Genomic DNA, 20984 nt, shown 5'->3' with positions numbered 1-20984 from the left:
TTTTATTAGGCTACACCTGGAATGTGAGGTTCAAGCAATGAGTCCTTATTTCACTTATGAGGTTAGTATGCCAGGAAAAGTTGGTCAAAGAAGCAAAGTGGAATAAAGTTCCTTTGGCCTATCTTATGAAGACATAATGAGATACCTCATCCTATTTCCGTTATCATACCGAAGGTTACGGGGTGGTCTTATGCTGACTCACCGGATACCGAAATATGATCTCGCAATTACTGCCTTATTTTTCCTTCCATCTAGAATTGATCATCAGAGGGAACATTTTAGAAATGTTCAAAAACCGAGATTAAATCGTTTACGCTTGAAGTTCTGGTTTTCGCGTCGAGTGGTGATTTGATGGAATTCTCCACCGGAATATGTAAAAGTAACACTTTTCGATACATTTAAAGTGAGATTTGATTTTCACGGCACTTTAAATTGCAAAGAATAATCCAGGACATTTCACCTTCAATCCTTACCGGTAAGGACAGAAGACTTGATGAGCTGTTACTTTAAGCGGCTAATTTAAAATGTTGCGCGTTATGACCTTGTGACCAACAGTGATTGATTTGAGTTTACGCGTGACTGCGAATTCTCAAAGTCTAATGACTTTTAGATGGTGTGACACTAGGGTAAGATTGTGATAAAGCAGGTGGAGTGCTGCCATTCTTAAGAGTTGTTTGTAGATAATTTTTTCCTGAAACAAAGTATGTTTGCCTATTGTTGCAGTCAACTAACTTCTAAAAAGGTTTAGAAGAATGGTCGGCGAGACTATAATTTATGGACGAACCAATCAGATATAAGATAATGATTCACGAATTTGGCGCGGAATTCGTTCATACATTTGGCTAAATAGCTGATGTCAGTTCGTGGTGAAAACCCTGAATCTAATTTTAAACCCTAAACATCAACTATAAATGAGAATTCTAACTGCTTTATAACCCTCATTTAGTCTTAATTAGAAGTTGTTCCCTCAAGGCCACTTCACCGTCGCTAGAAGGTCGTCCATAAATTATAGTCTCACCGAATGGTCATCAAATAACAGAACGTTCATTTGATCCCCAATCTCCCTGTTTTGTGTGAAATGTGGATTTTCCATCAAATTCGTAAAAATTTTTGCAGTTTTCTCCAAAGCTCGGGGAGATTTTGAGGAAAAGCCCCAAAGTGTTGCGAGATTTTGCGGAAATATTGGGGAAACCTGAGATTTCCCTAACATTTTAGTGATCCTTCCAAAATCTGGTGATATATTGAGAATCTGGTGCCGTTTCCTAAAGCTTTCTATTGCCGCTACGTAATTTACCCAAAATTCGTACAAAGTTTTCCCGAAAATAGAAAGATTGGGTGCTACTAACTTTTGATAGAATTTTGTACAACTGAAGTTTACCGACTTGGTTAACCAGATTCCTATCCCCATCCTGGATGGGTATTTAGCATAGTGGGCCGACGGACCATGTTATTCCTTTCCTAGTAAGCTTCTGTGAATGTCTGACCTAACACCGGATTTCGAGGACTAAGGCTAAGAAAATTCTCTCGAGTGATTACATTAATGTTCCAGACATCACTTATTCGAGTAGTAAGCTTCAGAAGTTGACAGATCGTGTCTAACTACTGATCTGTCATTCTAACCAGCATAGTAGTTAATTTACTTGAAAAGATAATTCGGCTTAAGGTACTAAGTCACATAGAATCATACAATCTGTTAACCTCCGAGCAACACGCCTTTCGAAACAAGCATTCATGTTTAACCAACTTATTGCGAAATAAAATTGGACAGCAGCCCTAGATAATTGTCTGTATGTTGATGTATTATTCATAGACTTTAGCAAAGCATTTGATAAGGATTGTGACTTAGGTCTTATGCAGAAGCTCTCGAGCTTCGAAATAACAGTTGTTGCACAGGAATGGATAAGAAACTTCCTATGTGTCCGAGGACAGAGTGATAGTAAATGGGACGCTCTGAATGGAAGCTGGTCAAAAGCGGCATAACTCAAGGGACAGTCTTAGGTCTCCTACTTTTCCTTTTTTATGTCAAGGAATTACTGCAATTTCTTAAGTCGTTGATAATATTTTTTGCAGATGGTGTCAAAATCTAAAGAACAATAAGAAGTGAGGCTGATCATTTTAATGGTCAAGTTGACCTAGACAAATAGTTGATCCCAATGTTGGGACTTAGAAATTAATCCTAGTGTACTCATGCTCATCGGATACGGTAACATTCATCAGTATACTATATACGGCGCGTCTCTTCCATACATGCATGAGCAGACTTTCAGGTAATAGTAAGTCACGACTTGTAAACAATTACGCATTGCAACGCAGCAGTTGCCAAAGGGCTTCTTGCTTTATGGTGACTTCTCCGAGCATTCAAATGCTTTGACGAGATGTTTTGAACTTTATATACCACCTACGTAAGACCACACTTAGAATATTGTATCCAAGCATCGGATCCATGTTTTATTAAGGATACGAACTCACCTGAGCGTGTTCAATGTGTGGTAGCAAAATTAGTGGTCTTTCCAAACTCCCTTACGACGAGTGCTTAAACAGCCTAATATTCCGTAGAACTGTAAAGACTCCAAATTAAATCAACAATAGCAGTTCATGCTATTTTCAACAACCATCGAATCGATATTAGAAACATCAAAATAATACAAAAAGGTTTTCGAACTACAAAGAAGGGCGAGTATCTGAAGCTTTTCATTTATTTCTTAATCCTACTACCTTCAACAGAAAAGGAGGCCTCACTGTCCATCCGATTTGGATCATCTCTCCGAGCTACTATATCCGATTCTATTCACATCTCACACCTTTATCGCATATACAGTTTCAGCTGTATCATTTCGCACCACAAAGGTCACATTTTTCGTCCTTTACCATGAACACAAATATATAGTCATGCCTCACATAAATCACCTCGACCGGAATGAAATGACTGACTTGATCGGACCTGTTTTTGATTGATCGCACCAAATATTCCTGCTTTGTTACTTTGTACTATTCAAACGGGTTAATTTAATTTGTTTATTTATTCTCTGAGGAAGTGGCATACATTGGGTTATGAAACATCAAAGAATTAAAAAAACCTAATTTTTCGACTCATCGAGATATTACAAATATATTAATTTTATTTTTAACAATCTACCCGATGCTCAATTTATTCGAAATTATCAAGTTAAACCTTGCTAACGACACCTATATAGATTAGGTAGTTTAGTTCACACATGAGTTATTTAATGTCTGATTTAGGCTGTTTGAGGATACTTGGTGCCTTAGGTTCAGTACTTATCATCCTCCGTAGTAATCCGTAAATGCTTACTGTCCAGACATCCACTTTAATAATCATAAATAACTGTCTTTACTCATCCTATTGACCCCTTTCTTTCACCTACTGTCATTTCGCTAATAAATAATCAAAATGGTACTTGTGGTTAGTAGGGCTGGTATCACATGTGGTACTCTAACAAAATCTCGTGTCCTTGGAGTTTTTTAATAAACGAAGTACACCCATTAAGACATTAAATAGGTAAGATTAGTTCAGCGAAGAATTCTCTTTTCGGCGAATTCATTTTCAAAGCTGTACAATCGCAAATATATATATATATATATATATATATATATATATATATATACTTATTTTTACAGGATGATAATAATACTGATAATAAACTTGTTATACATGATGTCAGTGAGGTTAAATAAACAAATGTATTAAAAAATTTAAAATAAGGAAAGTTTAATAATCGTTTGATTGTTATTGGCTTAAGTATTCATCAAAAGATAGATAGGGAAATTATCATTGGGAAAGGATGGCTCAACAGGGAACCCTGTTGACTACCTCCAGTCACCATCTTATCTCAACATAGTGCACGCAATGTCGAGTCACCTAGACTGATGGCCACATTGCAACTTGGTCGATAGTATTCGATCTGCTTCGGTTTGGGCACCCGGGCAGTATCACAGCCCTCACACATATCGAATGAGATTTGTATGGTGCCTCCTTGTACCAATATCTATGTGTTAAAATAAATAAATAATTAAATCTACACTAAGAAGGATCTAACATACATGACATTGATTACCACCTAGTGATCAATCAATTGTAAGTCATTCAAACTTTCCGAATTAGAATAGGACACTAGTTATTCACGTCACAAGTTTGCTTATTTAAATTGGGGTTTGATCATTTACCTTACATCGGTAACCTTCATAATTTCACACCGAATCTTAAATGATACCATGCGAATGTCCCCACTGTAGTACAATCCGAACACTGACAGGTAATTCCTATTCACTGACTTCTCGCAGCGAGGGTCTTATTTACGAAATAGAGGGGGCGAAAAGCGAATGTCCGGCAGTTTAACGAGGTTCGTGGACATCGAGAGTCCACCTAGGGGTTTGGAAAACCCTGATTCTAAACCAATGTTACACATGGGCTCCAGGATCCTGAGAGAACAAATAGCGTATTAACCCATTGTTGGTCACCCGCTTCCATAGGACTGCATCTCCTAACGTTGTTCCACTGTCTTGTGGATCAGACCTGTAGTTTGAAGGCTCCGGTTGTGGCCTCCTGAGAAAACCACCTGCCTCGGTTTAGGTACCCGAACAGTACCACTTCCATTCCACTAATCAATGATAACTACTACTGGCCTCATTATTGTTGTATGGCACATATGTATTTTTGCCCCTTTATCAATGTTTGTGTGTTCAAATAAATAAATGTAAAGGGACACCAATGGGATCACCAATATCAGGACTGATCGCAGAAGCAGTGATGCAAAGACTAGAAGCCACGATATTACCAGTGATCAAGCCAAAAATTTGGATTCGCTACGTAGACGACACCTTTGTCATCGTCAAAAAGGATGAACTGGAAAACACATACAAACTGATCAACAACGTTTTCAACGACATCAAGTTTACAATGGAACAGGAGTCAAACAACCAACTAGCATTCTTGGATATATTGATCACTAGAACCGATACAGGAAAACTGGAAACTCAAGTATATAGGAAACCCAACCATACAGATCAAATTCTCAACTACAATAGCAACAACCCCAGAGCTCACAAAATCAACTGCGTACACACATTGTTCAAGAGGGCGAGGACACACTGCAGCACACTGGCAGCACGAAAAATGAAGAGAAATACCTGAAGGACATATTTCAAAAGAACGGCTACCCAATCAACTTCATCAAAAAGCACCAACGGCACACAGCATCAGAACCCAAATCAAGCACAAAAATCAACAAAAGGATCACCCTACCGTACATACAAGGAATATTAGAAACCACAACGAGACTGCTGAAAACCTTCGGGATAGGTGTGGCACACAAACCAACAAAATCATTACAATCAATCCTATGCAAACCAAAAGATGAAATAACAAAGGAAAACAAATCAAACATCATCTACAAAATAAATTGTGCCAACTGCGGCAAACACTACATCGGACAAAGCGGACGCCCCCTCCACCTACGTCTACATGAACATCAATTAGCAGTCAAACGCCATGATATCTCTTCACTTATATCAATACACGTGGATAACTACGGACATTCATTCGATTGGGAAAATGCAGAAATCTTAGACAGAGGAAACTCCAAAAACACCAGAGAATTTTTAGAAGCCTGGCACTCAAGTCAATCAGCAATCAACAAGCATATTGAAATCAATCCAATTTATCAACCAATCAGGAAAATCATGCATAAATATAGGAACAAAAATCAAACCAATGGGAGACACAACCAAAACAAAGAAGTAAACAATGATAAATGTAAGGTCAACAAGAACCAATCAACATCGAGGTGCACAGAACAAGCTGTGAAACACATATGGAGAAATTCGAATACTTCACTTCTATCTGAAGTTTGTTCTGATGATGTCGTTCAGAAGAACGATGAAAGCTCCACGACCAAACCATCCAGCTCAGAGAACAAAACACCACCAAAATGTAATTTATGAATACATATTTCCAATAAACTGGTCATGAGTCTTTATTGGTCTCTTTGGAAAGTAAACCTAATTTTTCCTGAAGTCACACTCAATCACAGCTTGTCTGCCTGATCTTACAATTATTCTACGTATTTTTGATGAACAGCAATAAAATGGATTGATGTAATGTAATACGATCTAATGATTAAGTGCGGATTTATATATCTTACTGAGCTACACGTTTCCTGTCCGGTTTAGTGGCAGTGTTTATCATTGAAAAGCGTACCCCAGAAGTACATAAACCTTGTAAAGGCTCTTTACTCGAACACTATCAGTGGAGTCAGGGCTTATGGCGAACTGTCATCTGCTTTGCAACCTCAAGTGGTGCCCGTCAAGGCTGTCCACTTTCTCCATTTCTGTTTAATTTCATCATAGACCTACTGGTGGAAATAACATTCTCGTCGACTGAATTCTCGGGTATTGATCTCCTACCAGGAGGTCCACTTATCGACTTAGAATACGCAGATGATATAGTCCTGTTTGGTGAAGACGCTGATAAAATGCAGAGTCTTTTGGTAGCACTGAGCAACAATGTCAGAATGTTTGGAATGCGCTTCTCTCCCTCTAAATGCAAGTTGTTGCTTCAGGACTGGTCTGCGTCAACACCTGAACTAAGGATAGGGAGTGAAATAGTCGAACGTGTTGGCAACTTCACTTATCTTGGAAGTCTGATCAGCCCTAATGGGTTGGTGTCTGACGAAATCTCAGCACGGATTCGAAAAGCTCGCTTGGCTTTTGCCAACTTACGTCACCTTTGGCGAAGGCGAGATATCCGTTTATCAATAAAAGGACGAGTATACTGCGCGGCAGTCCGTTCTGTTTTACTTTACGGCAGCGAAACATGGCCTTTAAGAGTTGAAGACACTCGTAAGCTACTAGTATTTGACCACAGATACCTTAGAAATATTGCTGGCGTCTGTTGGGATCACCGAGTAAGTAATAGTGAGGTTAGACGCAGGGTATTAGGTAATGGTGGTAAATCAGTTGATGAGGTTGTGAATCTTCATCGTGTTACGTATGCCTGAACACCGATTACCACGTCATACAATGCTAACGGGTGTTAGAGATGGTTGGAAGAGAATTAGGGGCGGCCAAATCAAAACGTGGCATCAGTGCTTGAAGACACTAACCTCTTGTCTAAGCCATGTTGGTAGATGCAGACTACTTGGTTGGGGTCCGTGTGACTTTCGTAACCGATGGTTGAAGACTCTGGGTGACATGGCTCAGAATCGATCACAATGGCGTAGGTGTATGCACTCCCTGTCTTCCCTTAAACTAAAAGATTAAAATCACTTCATATCTTTCTTTCTACGGACTAATTCCTTCTTCCTGTGCTGTATCCTTATATGCAATCTTTCTCCTATATATTACCACCTTTGACCTAACCACTCCTATGAATCCGGTGTTCATCTTGCTGTGCTAATGAGGTATGGCAACCTGGACCGATGCATATATGTGCCTGGTCCTATGTTGTAGCTGACTGACTGTCCGGTTTAGTAGTATTGCTCAACTTCCCAAGTCACAGTTGGTGGAGCAAAGCCTAAGCATTACGCCTAGTAGTCGAAAATCTTGTGCTTAAATCACATCGCTGCAATTTTTGTCTATAAGTTAGTTGTATCGGTATTTGAAAGAACTGGGTGATGGACTCGAACCACATTTCGACTGCTTCAGTTTCAGTAACCAAGTAGCATCACTTGTCTTCATGCGAAAACACGGCTAAGAATCCAGTAAATGTATCTGCAGTTTGCTATTCAGTTTCAGTATCGATAGAAAGACATGTAATTTTGTTTTCTTTCTGTGTTAGTGTGTGCGAAAATGGTGGCTCGCGAAATCAAATGTATTACATACTCCCAGTGTAAAACTAAGTTTATCATGCAGTCGGATGGGACCATTTTGGGGCCAGTTAGTTCCAGAAAACAAAGCATTCTATTCGGGGAGATGGGAACCTTCCTTGTCTGGAAAAGCGTTTTCGGGTTTGTTTACTTTTTGCGGATTTCCTCAAAGAAATTTAAATTTTCGTTGAAATTATGCTTATCTATCATTCAGGACTACATAAACTTGTCTTCGTACATTACTTTTCTAGGGTTGATCTTTAAAAGTTATCCCTGTAGAGCACTGTAATATTATAATGTTTCATAATATTTTATTCTCACTCAACGAAATTTTTTAGATAAAAACTTGAAATCAGTCTAGTATTAAAACTTCAGTGATAGATTATAATATTTAGTGATGTTTGAACGAACGGGTAGTGAAATTTGTGTTTAATTACAAAATCAGGAAACTGTAACTAACAGCGGCTGTATTTGCTGTTCGTTTTAGCGTATTCACTCTGTATTGTATGGCATTTTAATGGTCAAAGATATCCAGCAGTGTAAATCGTAACGTCTAAAAGTTAATCAGCTCCTTATTGGTTAGGATACTTTCCTTTCAATAATTAGGTTGCAGGTTCGTTTCTCACTCAACTTATTGGATTTATATCAACTTTCATCAACAGAAATGCAACTTAGAGCCGAGTATAAGATCGTGCACTTGAATTCTGAGGAAAATTGAATTGTATTAATTAGTAGATTGTGTTCGTCACAGATCGATCACAGTTGGAACATCATTGAGGTAATGAGTCGCGACTGGTTCAGTTCAGACATGTGAGGAGTGAAATACTAAGATAAAACAAATGCCGTGCTACATCACAAATTAATTGGGATTGATATTATACCACTGGACTCTGACCCATTATTTTTAACAGTTAAGCTTTCGCTACGAGATCTAAAAGTGTTGGTCTTGACCCCTGGTGGGGTTGTTGGCGCACACTTCTGAAGTGTCCCATATTAGGACAAAATAGCTCATTAAGTTTTCAGTAATACTTCAACTGAGGATATACCTCTATGACTAATACAACCTAAAAACAGTCAATTCCCATAAAACCCCTTCAACTAAGTTAATTATTAATAGTTTCGAATATTGAGCTATGTTGACTTCCACTGTGTTACAATACTTTCTGTTAGCAAAAAAAAAAAAAACAGCGATGGTTAGAGACCCTGAATGACATGGCTCAAAATCGTTTGCAATGGTGCAGGTGCATCTACTCTTTGTGTTCTTCCAAATTCTAATTTCCTGATTCCTCCTTGTCTGTTTTTTCTCTTCCCAAATTTATTTCACTGGATTTTACTCTTTCAATAACATCTCCAAACCCCAATCTTTCTGATTACTGTTTATACTCTTACTACCTCTACCACTATGGGATTTGAATCGACCACTGCATCTCTGTGCTAATGCGATATGGCAACTCGAACTGATGTACGAAGTTCTACGTTGTTACTGACTGACTTTTTGTTAGCTGATTTTATTTCTATTTTCATCGGTTTTGCCTTTATTTACAATTATCTTGTTCTGTGGGGAGGGGAGGAGCGTTGTATAATCCACAGTATACTAATATTAAGATTTTACTTAGTGTAACTGAACTGAATTACTATATATTTTCTAATCTGGTGTTCACACAGTCTAAGCTTCTAAGAAGTTTTATTCTTTTGCTAACTGGCATTCGATGAATATTCGGTTAGTTATTTTACCTGTTTCACAATCTAAATTCAGTTGATTTTTATTTTTTGTTTTGTAGTCCTTAGGGATATGAACTCTTGAATACAACTATTCTTTGTGGTTATAGCTTTCATTAGTTAACGGCCAACAATTCTCAATAGATAACTAATAATTTCTCACTTTAGACACATTAAAGTTGATTAAGCGATTCTTAGAAATAACTCATGAAATCCTGTTAATAATAGCCTTCAACTAAAGTTGTTCAGAAGAGTATTCGAAAGTAAGTTCTGTAGGTTAAACGATTATTTTATTAAACTGGTTCTCACCATAGTATCAGGTTAATTGGAGTTGGCATGACTTTTGTAGCATTCCTGTAAATACAGTATTGTTCTCATCCGTCATCATACCTAGTTACATATATTCGTAAATATTTATTTATTCTAGTTGTGAATCCGGCTACAGGTGAACATTTAGGTTTGGTTCCAGCTTGTTCAAAGAATGAATGTGAGATTAGCGTCAATGTAGCTTCAGTCAGTCAAAAAGAATGGAAATCGAAAACGCCGGGGGAACGATCGTCAGTTATACGTAAATGGGCAGATACTATTCGACAGAATGTTGACTCATTGACGGATCTTATTGTAGCTGAAAATGTGAGATATTCTGTTATGTCTGTTTATACATTTTTAGACACTAATACTGAGAATTTATTCTTTGACTCTATGATTACAATTTACTATCACGTTTCCTGTTAAATTATATATATATATATATATATATATATATATATATATATATATATATATAATTTTAAAATTCAGAAAGCCATGACGTTTGTTTAGTTAGATGACTAGTTTTTTGTCTAGTTTGAACACAGTTTTCATCATGCACAACCATCAACTGGAAAACCATTAGACATCATATTGCTAGTGATCAACTATTTCGTCATTATTCGCTACCCCTCACCAGTACTTGCTAAACGGTCTTTACTGGGGGTCCAAATTCATGACCTTTAGGTTTTTGGTGAGGAACAAACTGTATAGGAAGTTTGCCGAGGTTGTTAAGTTTTATCGTCAGCATCTAGTCTTAATTGAAATCCAGGAAGCAGTCGACGTCTGTTTTATCCTAATATTCGTCTCCTCGGCACTGCGCATCCACAACTCCACTGATTGTCAGACCCTGGGCGATTTTGCGATTTGGTTGATTGCCGTGGGATATAACTGTCCTTAACTCTATCCATGGTAAGGTTGTAGATGCTTATTACTGAGTCCTATACTAAAATGAAGCAACTTTCTAATGCTTTCTAGTTCCCAATTATTGTTTAACTAACTTTAGTCCATGGTGTTGACTATAAAATCAATAAATTGTATTATTTTTATTTTTCAGGGAAATCGTCATTCGATGCACGTAATGAAGTTCTGTCAGGTGTTTCCGCTCTGGAATGGTATGCTGAGGAAGCTAAACGTGTTTTTGGTCTTTATATTCCATCACTAAGCTCTCATTCACGGCGTCAGCTAATTGCTCAACAACCAATTGGCGTTGTTGGTGTAATTACTCCGGTAATTAGATCATGCTTCCTTTTGTTGTATTGTTTTACCCTCCTAATCCTAGTTGTTTGTGTGAATTAGTAATAACACGTTATTATTCACATTTTTATATGAAACTTGTTTAAAACATGTAGAGTTATTATATTTGAAATCTCACCTAATATTAGGAGGCCCTAAAACGCCGGATGTACTTATAAGTCCGAAAATCAGTTGAATGGAGTCATTGAATAAAATAATGGAGTCAAGTGACTAATTTATCCAACATGCTTTCGTTGGTACAGTTATCTACAGGATGTATTTATCACATCTGGTAATTGGCAGTTACTCATACTTTCTGCCTTTTCTTTCCTTATTATGAGATATTGACATTTTTCTTCTACAAGTTACAACTAATTTTGATATCTTGAATTCGATTATGCTTATAATAAACTGAGTTTTATCATACAATTATTCTCTCAATATTTTCAATGATTTCGCTTACTCACATGGTGAAATGTTCTTATACGTTTGGAAAAAGAAAGAGCTGTGCTACATTCAAAGCAAGTAAATATTTAGAAAAATCACTTCATAATTAACTGATTATGAAAGGAAAGTAATTTATGGTGATTTTTATGTTTACTAACAAGTTGAAAATGTTAATGTATTTTCATATACTTAGTGGAATTTTCCACTTTCTATGGTAACACGAAAAGTTGGTGCTGCTTTGGCTTCAGGATGCTCTGTAATTATTAAACCAGCTGAAGATACTCCATTAACATCATTGGCTATTACTTATCTTGGTATTGAAAAAGCGGGAATACCTCCAGGTGTTTTGAATGTAATCACAGCCGCAGTTGATGACAATGGAGCAGAAGAAATCGGAAATGTATTATGTACTCATCCCATTGTTCGTTTAATTGGATTTACTGGCTCTACAGAAGTGGGAACGGTATGTTTAATTATTATTTTGGGATTCCTGTGATCAGAGCGCATAAAAATATTTTTTATTAATAAAATAGTATTTTAATACACTTTCACTAAGTTGCGTAACGATAGGAATTCAATTTTCTTCTCGTTGGGATATTTTAAGTACATCATCATTTTGTTATTATAATCATTTTACTTTTTATTTTGAAAATGTCTTAGTTTTCAATCACTCAGTCGTATGTAACGTAGAATCTGACACATACATGGGTTGGTTCAAATCGCTACACTACATTATCTCAGCGAAATAAAATTATTAGGTCAAATCGAAGAGTAGCAAAAGTAGTAGCGGTATCAGTATTAGTAGAAAAGATTATGTATTTAAAAACGGGAAACAAAATAGTGGGTTCCAAAAACTAAGGAAACATGAAGAGTTAATGCACCTGCACTACTGTGGACGATTTTAAGCTGTCACCCAGTCTCTAACAATTGGTTACGATAGTCACACGGACCCCAATCAGATAATCTGCACCCACCTATGTGCTTCAGTCCAACAGTCAATAACTTCATAGACTGGTGCCATGTGTTGGTTTGACTTCTCCTAGCTTTTTACAACCTACTACTACCACTACTACTACTACTACCATTCTTTTGTCTATTTATTTACTTATTTATTTATTTGAACACATAAGTAATGGTACAAACAGGTACCAAATACATATGCACCACCCAAAAGAGGGTTTCCATCATAGATGAGCTGAAAAACAAGAATACATAAAGTGAGAATAGAAGAGTAGATAAATGACGTGGTATATAAAAAACAAAAGTGAATGTTATCAAATGATGGTCAATGTGATTTGTCTGAATGCTAATTGAAGCAAGAATAATATTTCCAGTAGTAGTCGTCAGTTGATTTGTGTATAGGATGTGATACTGTTCGGGTACCCAAACCGAGGCAAGTGGTTTTCTCAGGAGGCCACAACCGGAGCCTTCAAACTACAGGTCTGATCCACAAGGCAGTGGAGCAACGTTAGGAGATGCAGTCCCATGGAAGCGGGTGACCAACAATGGGTTAATACGCCATTTGTTCTCTCAGGATCCTGGAGCCCATGTGTAACATTGGTTTAGAATCAGGGTTTTCCAAACCCCTAGGTGGACTCTCGATGTCCACGAACCTCGTTAAACTGCCGGACATTCGCTTTTCGTCCTCTCAATGTCGTAAACAACAACCTCGCTCAGTCTGTAAGAATTCCCTGGCAGTGGTTGTATGCACGTGACTATGCAAGAGCATTTCGAGAAGACCCTCCCCACCCTCGGCCGTAACAGGGCGTTTGGGGACCATTCTTTTGTCGCCTCATATACCACTGTCTGTAAACTTACTCGGTGAAATATACATTTTTATACTTCCTATTGAGTTTATCATATTTCACTACTCATTTCCTATCAATTATCACTTCACTTATTCAGTGAGGTAGACAATATCACCATAACTTTTCTCATTATCCAGCACAAATAATTAACTATTTGTGTCGTAATTCAATACTACTAACTTTTATTGGCAAAATATTTCACATTGGCTAGTTTGATAAAAATTTTACAAACTTTGACTTTTCATATTTTAATTTCCAATTCAAGTCTTACGTAACCTGTCTAATAATCTTATTACCTAATTTTCACCTCATCTGTTATACTAATTACTTATTCCTAATATCACAGATAACAAAAAGACATTTATATTTACATCCAATTTCCATTTCTATTCTTACTCTCATGTTATTTGTTTTGATAATTAATAGGCTATGAAATTTCGGCTTTAATTTTCCAAACTCTGTTATTAACTGATCATTACACTGTTAAATGGACTTCAATTTGTGTAAAGCCTTGATAAAGAAATAAATTGAGAAGAAATATTTCTCCCATCATTTTGTATTTTTAAATATATAATAATTATTAGTCACAAAATCTTATCAACTGACCAGTTATGGTAACGCAAAATTATTATAACTTGTGACCGCCAATTAGAGGTCAGTGAATTATCGATCGGATCAAGTACGCGTAAAACACGTGCGAGCAGCCTAGAGTTCCGATTGGTCCTGCTTTCCGCCTAGTCCAGCCAGTTAAGTCCAGAACACCAATATCAGCCTCTGCAATATGAATCATGTATTTCAAACATACTCTGTTTATATACCAACCAAACAAACCACAACGTACCATAAAATATGAAACAACATTTGTACAAGATTTGGCCAAATGTGGCTGTGAGTGTGGGAAGTAGTGATTAACAGACAGGGCATAATTCAAGAATGGTAAAGCGTATAATATTAGTTCATAGGTCAAAATAAAACTTATAATAAGAGGAACATGAATATGAATAGTTTAGTTATTTAACAATTTCACGATGCGTTTAGTTTTGGTCCATAAAAGGATCCCAAAGTTACCATTCATTATTTTTATCGGGACCTAACAAAAATCACGGTGAATTAATTAATATAAGGAAAAATGCATTGAAAATCCAATAACTAATTCCATACGGAATGATATAATACAGTTGAAAGTCAATGAACAAAATTCACTTTGAATAAATCCAATCAATAAAATTAGAAGGGGTTTTCGTAGAGATCTTTAGTAATTTAATATTTGAAATCATGAGTTAATTAAAGCTAGACCATTATAAAAAACCTGGAAGCACTGGACGGCCGTTTCATCCTAGTATGGGACTCCTCAACAGTTCGCATTCACGACCCCGCCCGCAGGACTCGGACCCAAAACCTGTCGGTCTCGCGTGCAAACGCTTAACCTCTAGACCACTAAGCCAGCATTCAGTGGTGTTAATGTCTAACCTATTGGAACAAACACCAAAACTGTCACAGATAAATCAAATAAAATATGCTGTTCTTCAATTGAACACTACATAATGCATCTGCGTACTTCTCACACAAATGCTTGGTGTTGTTGTTGCTTTTGTGTTCTCGTTTCTGTTTTATTTTCTGTTGTTAGTTTCAAACTGTTTTCTTAACTCTATTTATTAATAGATGCTTTACGCCAAAGCTGCTAATTATGGTAAACGCGTTCTTTTGGAAATGGGCGGTAATGCTCCGTTTATTATTTTTGATTCTGCGAATATTGAGAAAGCCGTTACTGGCGCAGTAGGATGTAAATTTCGTTGTTCTGGACAAGTGAGTATAGGTTTTGCAGTCTGCAATGTACATCATATTGCATTTATTATTTCTTTGTGAAATTAAGTTTTATGTATTCAATTCAGTTCGTCCGTTCGATACCTAATTAGTATTATGTTTTATGAAATAGAACACTTGTTGTTTTGTTGGATTATTTAAATCTCCTAGTTTCAACGAACAATTTATGATCATATATTTTAGTTGAAGTGGCCGTATGTGCAATAATTTAACTTGTAGGTTGTGTTCGTTACAAATTGATCTCAGTTGCAGTATCATTGAAGGTTAGAATTGTACTACTAGATACCGATATAGTGGTCCTAATGGTTAAGTGTTTTTCCTGAGACCCGTAGGTCCGGGGCTAGACCCCTGGTTGGATTATGGGCTCGCACTACTGGGTTATCCTATATTGGGATGAAACGGCTGTCTAGTACTTCCTGACCTTTATTAGCAGTTCAACTATTAATTTTTTTGTGAATCTGCTTTAAGACTAAAGCTTTAAACTTAAAAGCGATGGAAGTAGGACATTCTCAGGATGAATTATCCCTGAAGACCTTTTCAATAAACGCCATTTTTTGTGAAATGTTTAATAAGTAATAATTAAATGTATAACCTGTGAGTTGGCTTACGTGTTATAACTTTAGTGTGTTATATTCACGTTAAGAGGTAAAAATGACTGGGTTGTGAAGAATACTTTTCAGATATAGAATAAAGAATATACAAACAATGGAATATACTGAAATTGCACCTGTTCAACACAAAAGATGTGTATGCATGAAATCAAGCACTCCGTAGATATTATATCTATCATTTACCAAGTTCTGAAACGATATACTTTTCGTACAATGACTGTGGAAATCCTTCAGTGAATTGATTGCTTTACAGCTGCTATCACTTAGACTTTATCAGATACTTTACTGTTGGTTAGATTTTATTTCATTCATCTTGTAGTGATCACAATGTGTTTTTTAGGGGCTGTTATACACCATTGTTACATGTTACATATATTATGAATTACTTTAGTGTGATTGATGTATTACTAGTGTTAGCCATATGTTGGTTCCGCAATCTAGATGTTTTTGTAATGTAAGCTACTTGTCATTAGGATATATTTTCATCCGATTTAAATTATCAAGGTGTTTTTTTGCTTCCTGTATTTTTCCTCTTTCCTAGACTTGTATATCAGCAAATCGTATTTTTGTTCATGATGAAATACATGACGTATTTGTTAACAAATTAACTGAGGCCGTTTCTCGTCTTCACATGGGTAACGGTGCTAATCCAAATACCAATTTAGGTCCAGTTATCAATGAAAAGGCTTTAACTAAGGTATAGCGAATTTTTGTGTTTCGTTTTTAAGTCCTTAGTTTCTTTTTCATAATATCATCTTCACACTTCACTTGTACTCCTTATTTTCCTGTAGAAAATCGTAAACTTACTATTTTTCGCACTTGTTGCTCATTAGTATTTCGACTACTACTTAATTTTGCAATCAAATTAGCTTGCCAGCCGAATTGTTCAGACTGCTTATTCGAATGTCTGAATATTGTAAAATTCATTTTTTAGATTATTGTTCAAGTATCACGTCCGTGTACCAAGCCTATTTCATTAACGAACTATATGGAACAATAGAATAGTCTTATGTAGACCCATCATTTCGAAATTTAAGTTATTCGAATTCGTTCGTTATGTTTTCTTCATTATTATCTATTATTAGATTGTTAGGTGGTTTTGTGTCGCAAAGGTATATCAAATATGGGGAACCATTACAAATCAAGGATGGTTTGGTACTGAACAGACATTTCATCAGTGTGGGATTTCGCAACAGTGCACACCAATAATTTCAACTGGGATAAAACACAGGACCTTCAGGTCTCATGGTGAGCAAAACACCCTTGAGTCACTTAGACAGAACCCAAATTGTTCACGTTTTCGAATACAGTGTCTGTACATATTAGTTCCTGACGAAAGTCATAGACAAAAAATAAGAACCTCTATCCAGAATAGTAATAATCAATGTAAAGTCATCAATTATGTCATAAAAAGTCGTTTACTGTTATCTGCAATGAATTTCAATAATATTCTTTTTATAAAATAAATCACTTCGTTGTAATGGCACCATTTATTTCTTTTTACGGCTTGTTCATAAGTTCGAATTCTTGCTGTTTCATTGCTTTTTCCCGTGTACAAAAAATGAGATGGCTAACAAAGGAAAATGTCTTCGTCATTTGAAAATACAGAAAATATATCTATATTGTTCTCTGGTTAAATAATCCTGTTAATTATGAGACCACATGTCAATGATTATAAATAATTTGCATAACAATGAAAGTGGGAAAGAAATCACATACGTGTATTCTATTAATTGTTTATCGTCCTTTATTTATTTTATTTATTTGAACACATAAATATTGGTACAAGAGAGCGCCAATATATATGCGCCACACTTACTGAGATCCTATATTTTACATTCCTGCCATCTTTTTTCCCAATTCGTTTGCTACTTTAAGAAGAGATTTTTCATTATTGTCTATTATTGTCGTTGTTATATTATTTTTGCCATTCTCTGGTTGATTTCTTTTCATCGTGTCAGTAATATGAACTGTGGTGACTTAAGCTGATATAGATTGAGCTGGGTGGGTTTAGTACAGAGACAATAACATTCTATGTTTTCAGAAGTTTTTTAAATTAACTTATGTTCAAATTTGTGAACATTTAATAAAAGTGTAATAATTTCCAATTTTATCGTTTTTTCCAGATTGAAAAATTAGTTAATCTAGCTGTAGAACATGGTGCACATCCATTAATTGGTGGCCATAGTAGATTAAAGGGTAAAAATTCATTTGGATTTGATTACTCCAATGGTTATTTTTATCCGGCAACTGTTCTGTCGAATTGTCACACAAAAATGGCATGTATGGAAGAGGAGGTTTTCGGTCCTGTTGCTTCAGTTTGCAGGTGTGTTTCATGATAGAAAAACTTTAATTTTAAAAAAAGTATAATTTCCTTTCATATCCTTAACAAGATTCATAATGCAAAAACAATAGCAAACGAATAAAACTAATTGTAAAATATCATTTGATCAGAAAAAAATAAAATTGCAAGACATGAACAGTTTGAAATAATAAAATTCTAGTGTAAGAACAAAACTAATGTCAAACCACCGATTTTAAGCCATGAGTCATCTAATGACTACGTTCTCTGATGATGATTATTATACGGTCTCAAACCTGGGTTTTAAATTTATCAATATGGTTCAGCTGAACAACAAGTAACTTCATCTGTCGTTGATATATATGCTAATTTGGCCACTTCTAGAATTTGTTTATAATATACTCTTTTGTCACCCCGCGGTAAAAGTGCAGTAACTTATCGATTGATGACGTGACAAATGTTCATCAACTGGGATGGTTGGGACATGTGTTGTATATGCCCAACCACTACCTACCTCAATGGGCGATGTTATGTAGTGTAGAAGTAGGCGGAAAGAAAGACAGGAGTGGCCAAACCAAAACGTGACATCAGTCCATGAAGACAAATGGACTAAGCCATGTTAATAGGTGTAGACCACCTGGTTGGGGTCCGTGTGTTTAGAGACTTTAAATGACATGACCCAAAATCGTTTGCCATGACACAGCTGCATCTATTCTTTCTCCCCCCTCAAATTCCGGGTTCCTAAATTCATCATAGCTTTTTTTTTCTTTCTCTAATTTATATTTTCTTACTTCATGTCTTCATTGCCTAACCTTTCTTATTACCACTAATACTGTTACTGCCTCTACCATTCTGGGATTTGGCCTGACAATTTCATCTCTGCTAATGGGGTATGGCAACTTGAACCGATGTACATACCTACTAGGTTCGACGTTGTGACTGACTGACTTATACCCCACAGTACGCGCAACACAAGCTAGGTGAGTTACAGAAATTAGGTTGAGTTGAAAATCAAGAGTGTTATACTGTGTAGCTCATATTTTCTCGAATAAACAACCAGCCAACTTAAAAAACGAATCAAGAAAGACGCATATACAATCTTAAGAGAAGTTATATTTCCACTGGGATGTAAAAACCAATTCTAAAGAGATCCTCCATTTCTTCAGTCCTACCTAACATGGAAACTTAATTTCAGAGATTCTATTTCATCTACCTTCGAATATGTATCTTCAAAAAAATGTCAACCGCTAAGTTGAATCAATTAGTGACTAATTTTTAATGCGAACACAACTAAGGACTAGACAATGTGACATGTTGAACGACCAATTAGTTTATCGACTGAGTACATATTTTGTTAGAACTTGTATATTTACTGACTACTACATTTTTACTTATCTCTCTTTCTCATAACATTCAGATTCAAGAATGAGGAAGAATTGATTGAATTAGCTAATGCAACCCCATATGGTTTAGCTGGTTACATTTACACTGAGAATATTAATCAGGCTTGGCGAATCGCAGATGAATTACAAGTTGGAATGGTTGGTTTAAATACAGGATTTGTTAGTACTATTGAATTACCATTTGGTGGAATAAAAAACTCCGGGATTGGACGTGAAGGTGGACCAAATGCTTTACATGAATTTATGGATATTAAAACAATCACTTGGGATACATCAAATAATTGAAAAGCTTATTCAATTTTTTTATTTTCTTTTATATTGCCCAATTTGTCCTCTCTTTTCAATGCAATTAATTTTGATAGTCTTAGTTGTGTTTTCCAAAGTCTAATGATACAACACCGTTAAATTTTTAATCTTTCCTAAGCTACACAAATTTTCACCATAATAGAATTACTTGATGTTTCAATTGTTCTCTATCCGTTATTTATTCAAACTATTCGTTTGTTCTTACTTTCCATTCGTGTTCATTTAATACAGTTAGAAAAACAAATTATTTTTATATATTAATTAATTTGGCGAGACTATAATATATGGACGACGCCCTTTGAACGAATCTTAAGTTGGCACCGTGACCTTGAAATCTCTCAAACGCTTCTGATTGACTCGTCCATAAATTACAGTCTCGCCATTAATTTTTGTTAGGGCTTTGGAAAAATCACATTGTTTCTTTTCAAATACTCATTTCAGTAAATGAAATCTGTTAGTTTCTCAATACGATGAAATAATTTAATGAAATTTATCTGTTTACGACTCTTTATTAATGGTTATCTTTAAATTATACCATGTACAAATTTTAGGATTCAGTTTACCTAGTCTTCATTTCATTTAAATTTAATGTTTAAATATATTATTGTTGGGTATTGATGATAATATGTAAAATATTGACAAATGTTTATGTGATACATTTAGTTGATTTGATAAATTTGATGTTTGATTATATTTCCTTATAAAAGTTTAGACCAGTTTGTTGAGTGAAACGATGAATTTACTTCAAGTTCAATTATAACATTAGTCTTATATTCCCTGATGTTAAATCTTAATTCTGTCGTCCAAAATGAAAAGAACTAACATGCTCATATACACGCTTCTTATATACGGTATGAATCTGTTACTCGAGTGAGGGAACTAATTGTAAGTAGGAAGCTTTTATTGGTTAAATGAATCAACTGTGAATTTTTAAATCAACTCATTCTCTATATACGTGGGTATGAACCACACTTCAATTGTGAAGGGTAGTCATTCTATTTGGTCGCTCAAACCGAAGTAGGTGAGGCTGGAACTTAGTGGCAGGAGGTTGAACGACCTAAACACTAAGCCATTGCTTCATCAAGTTTTACCACAACTTCATTCATTCCGGTGTGTTCCCCAGAAGCTTAAGCCAGTTTTTCGACTACTATTGTATATCTGCTTTCTTCGGAAAGTCGAGCCGAATTTCGACCGAAAGC

The 20984-nt window shown here is 35.8% G+C and overlaps 1 protein-coding gene across 1 annotated transcript; it reads left to right on the top strand.

Moving 5' to 3' along the window:
* Positions 1-599: 599 nt before the first annotated feature.
* On the top strand, positions 600-20476 carry ALDH5A1_2 (Succinate-semialdehyde dehydrogenase, mitochondrial; the record flags this gene model as incomplete). The annotated part of the gene is made up of 9 exons (XM_051218578.1): positions 600-626; positions 7793-7961; positions 9967-10269; positions 10906-11078; positions 11725-11994; positions 15002-15145; positions 16316-16471; positions 17901-18100; positions 19494-20476. The coding sequence occupies 9 exons, from the start codon at positions 600-602 to the stop codon at positions 19762-19764; spliced, it is 1713 nt and encodes a 570-aa protein (XP_051075078.1). The 3' UTR covers positions 19765-20476.
* Between the last annotated feature and the right edge of the window lie 508 nt (positions 20477-20984).

This window comes from Schistosoma haematobium, chromosome 1 (assembly GCF_000699445.3).
Source record: "Schistosoma haematobium chromosome 1, whole genome shotgun sequence".
NCBI classification, from domain to species: domain Eukaryota; kingdom Metazoa; phylum Platyhelminthes; class Trematoda; order Strigeidida; family Schistosomatidae; genus Schistosoma; species Schistosoma haematobium.
Note: the sequence above shows the minus strand (reverse complement) of the source record. Positions and strands in the feature narration are given on the sequence as shown.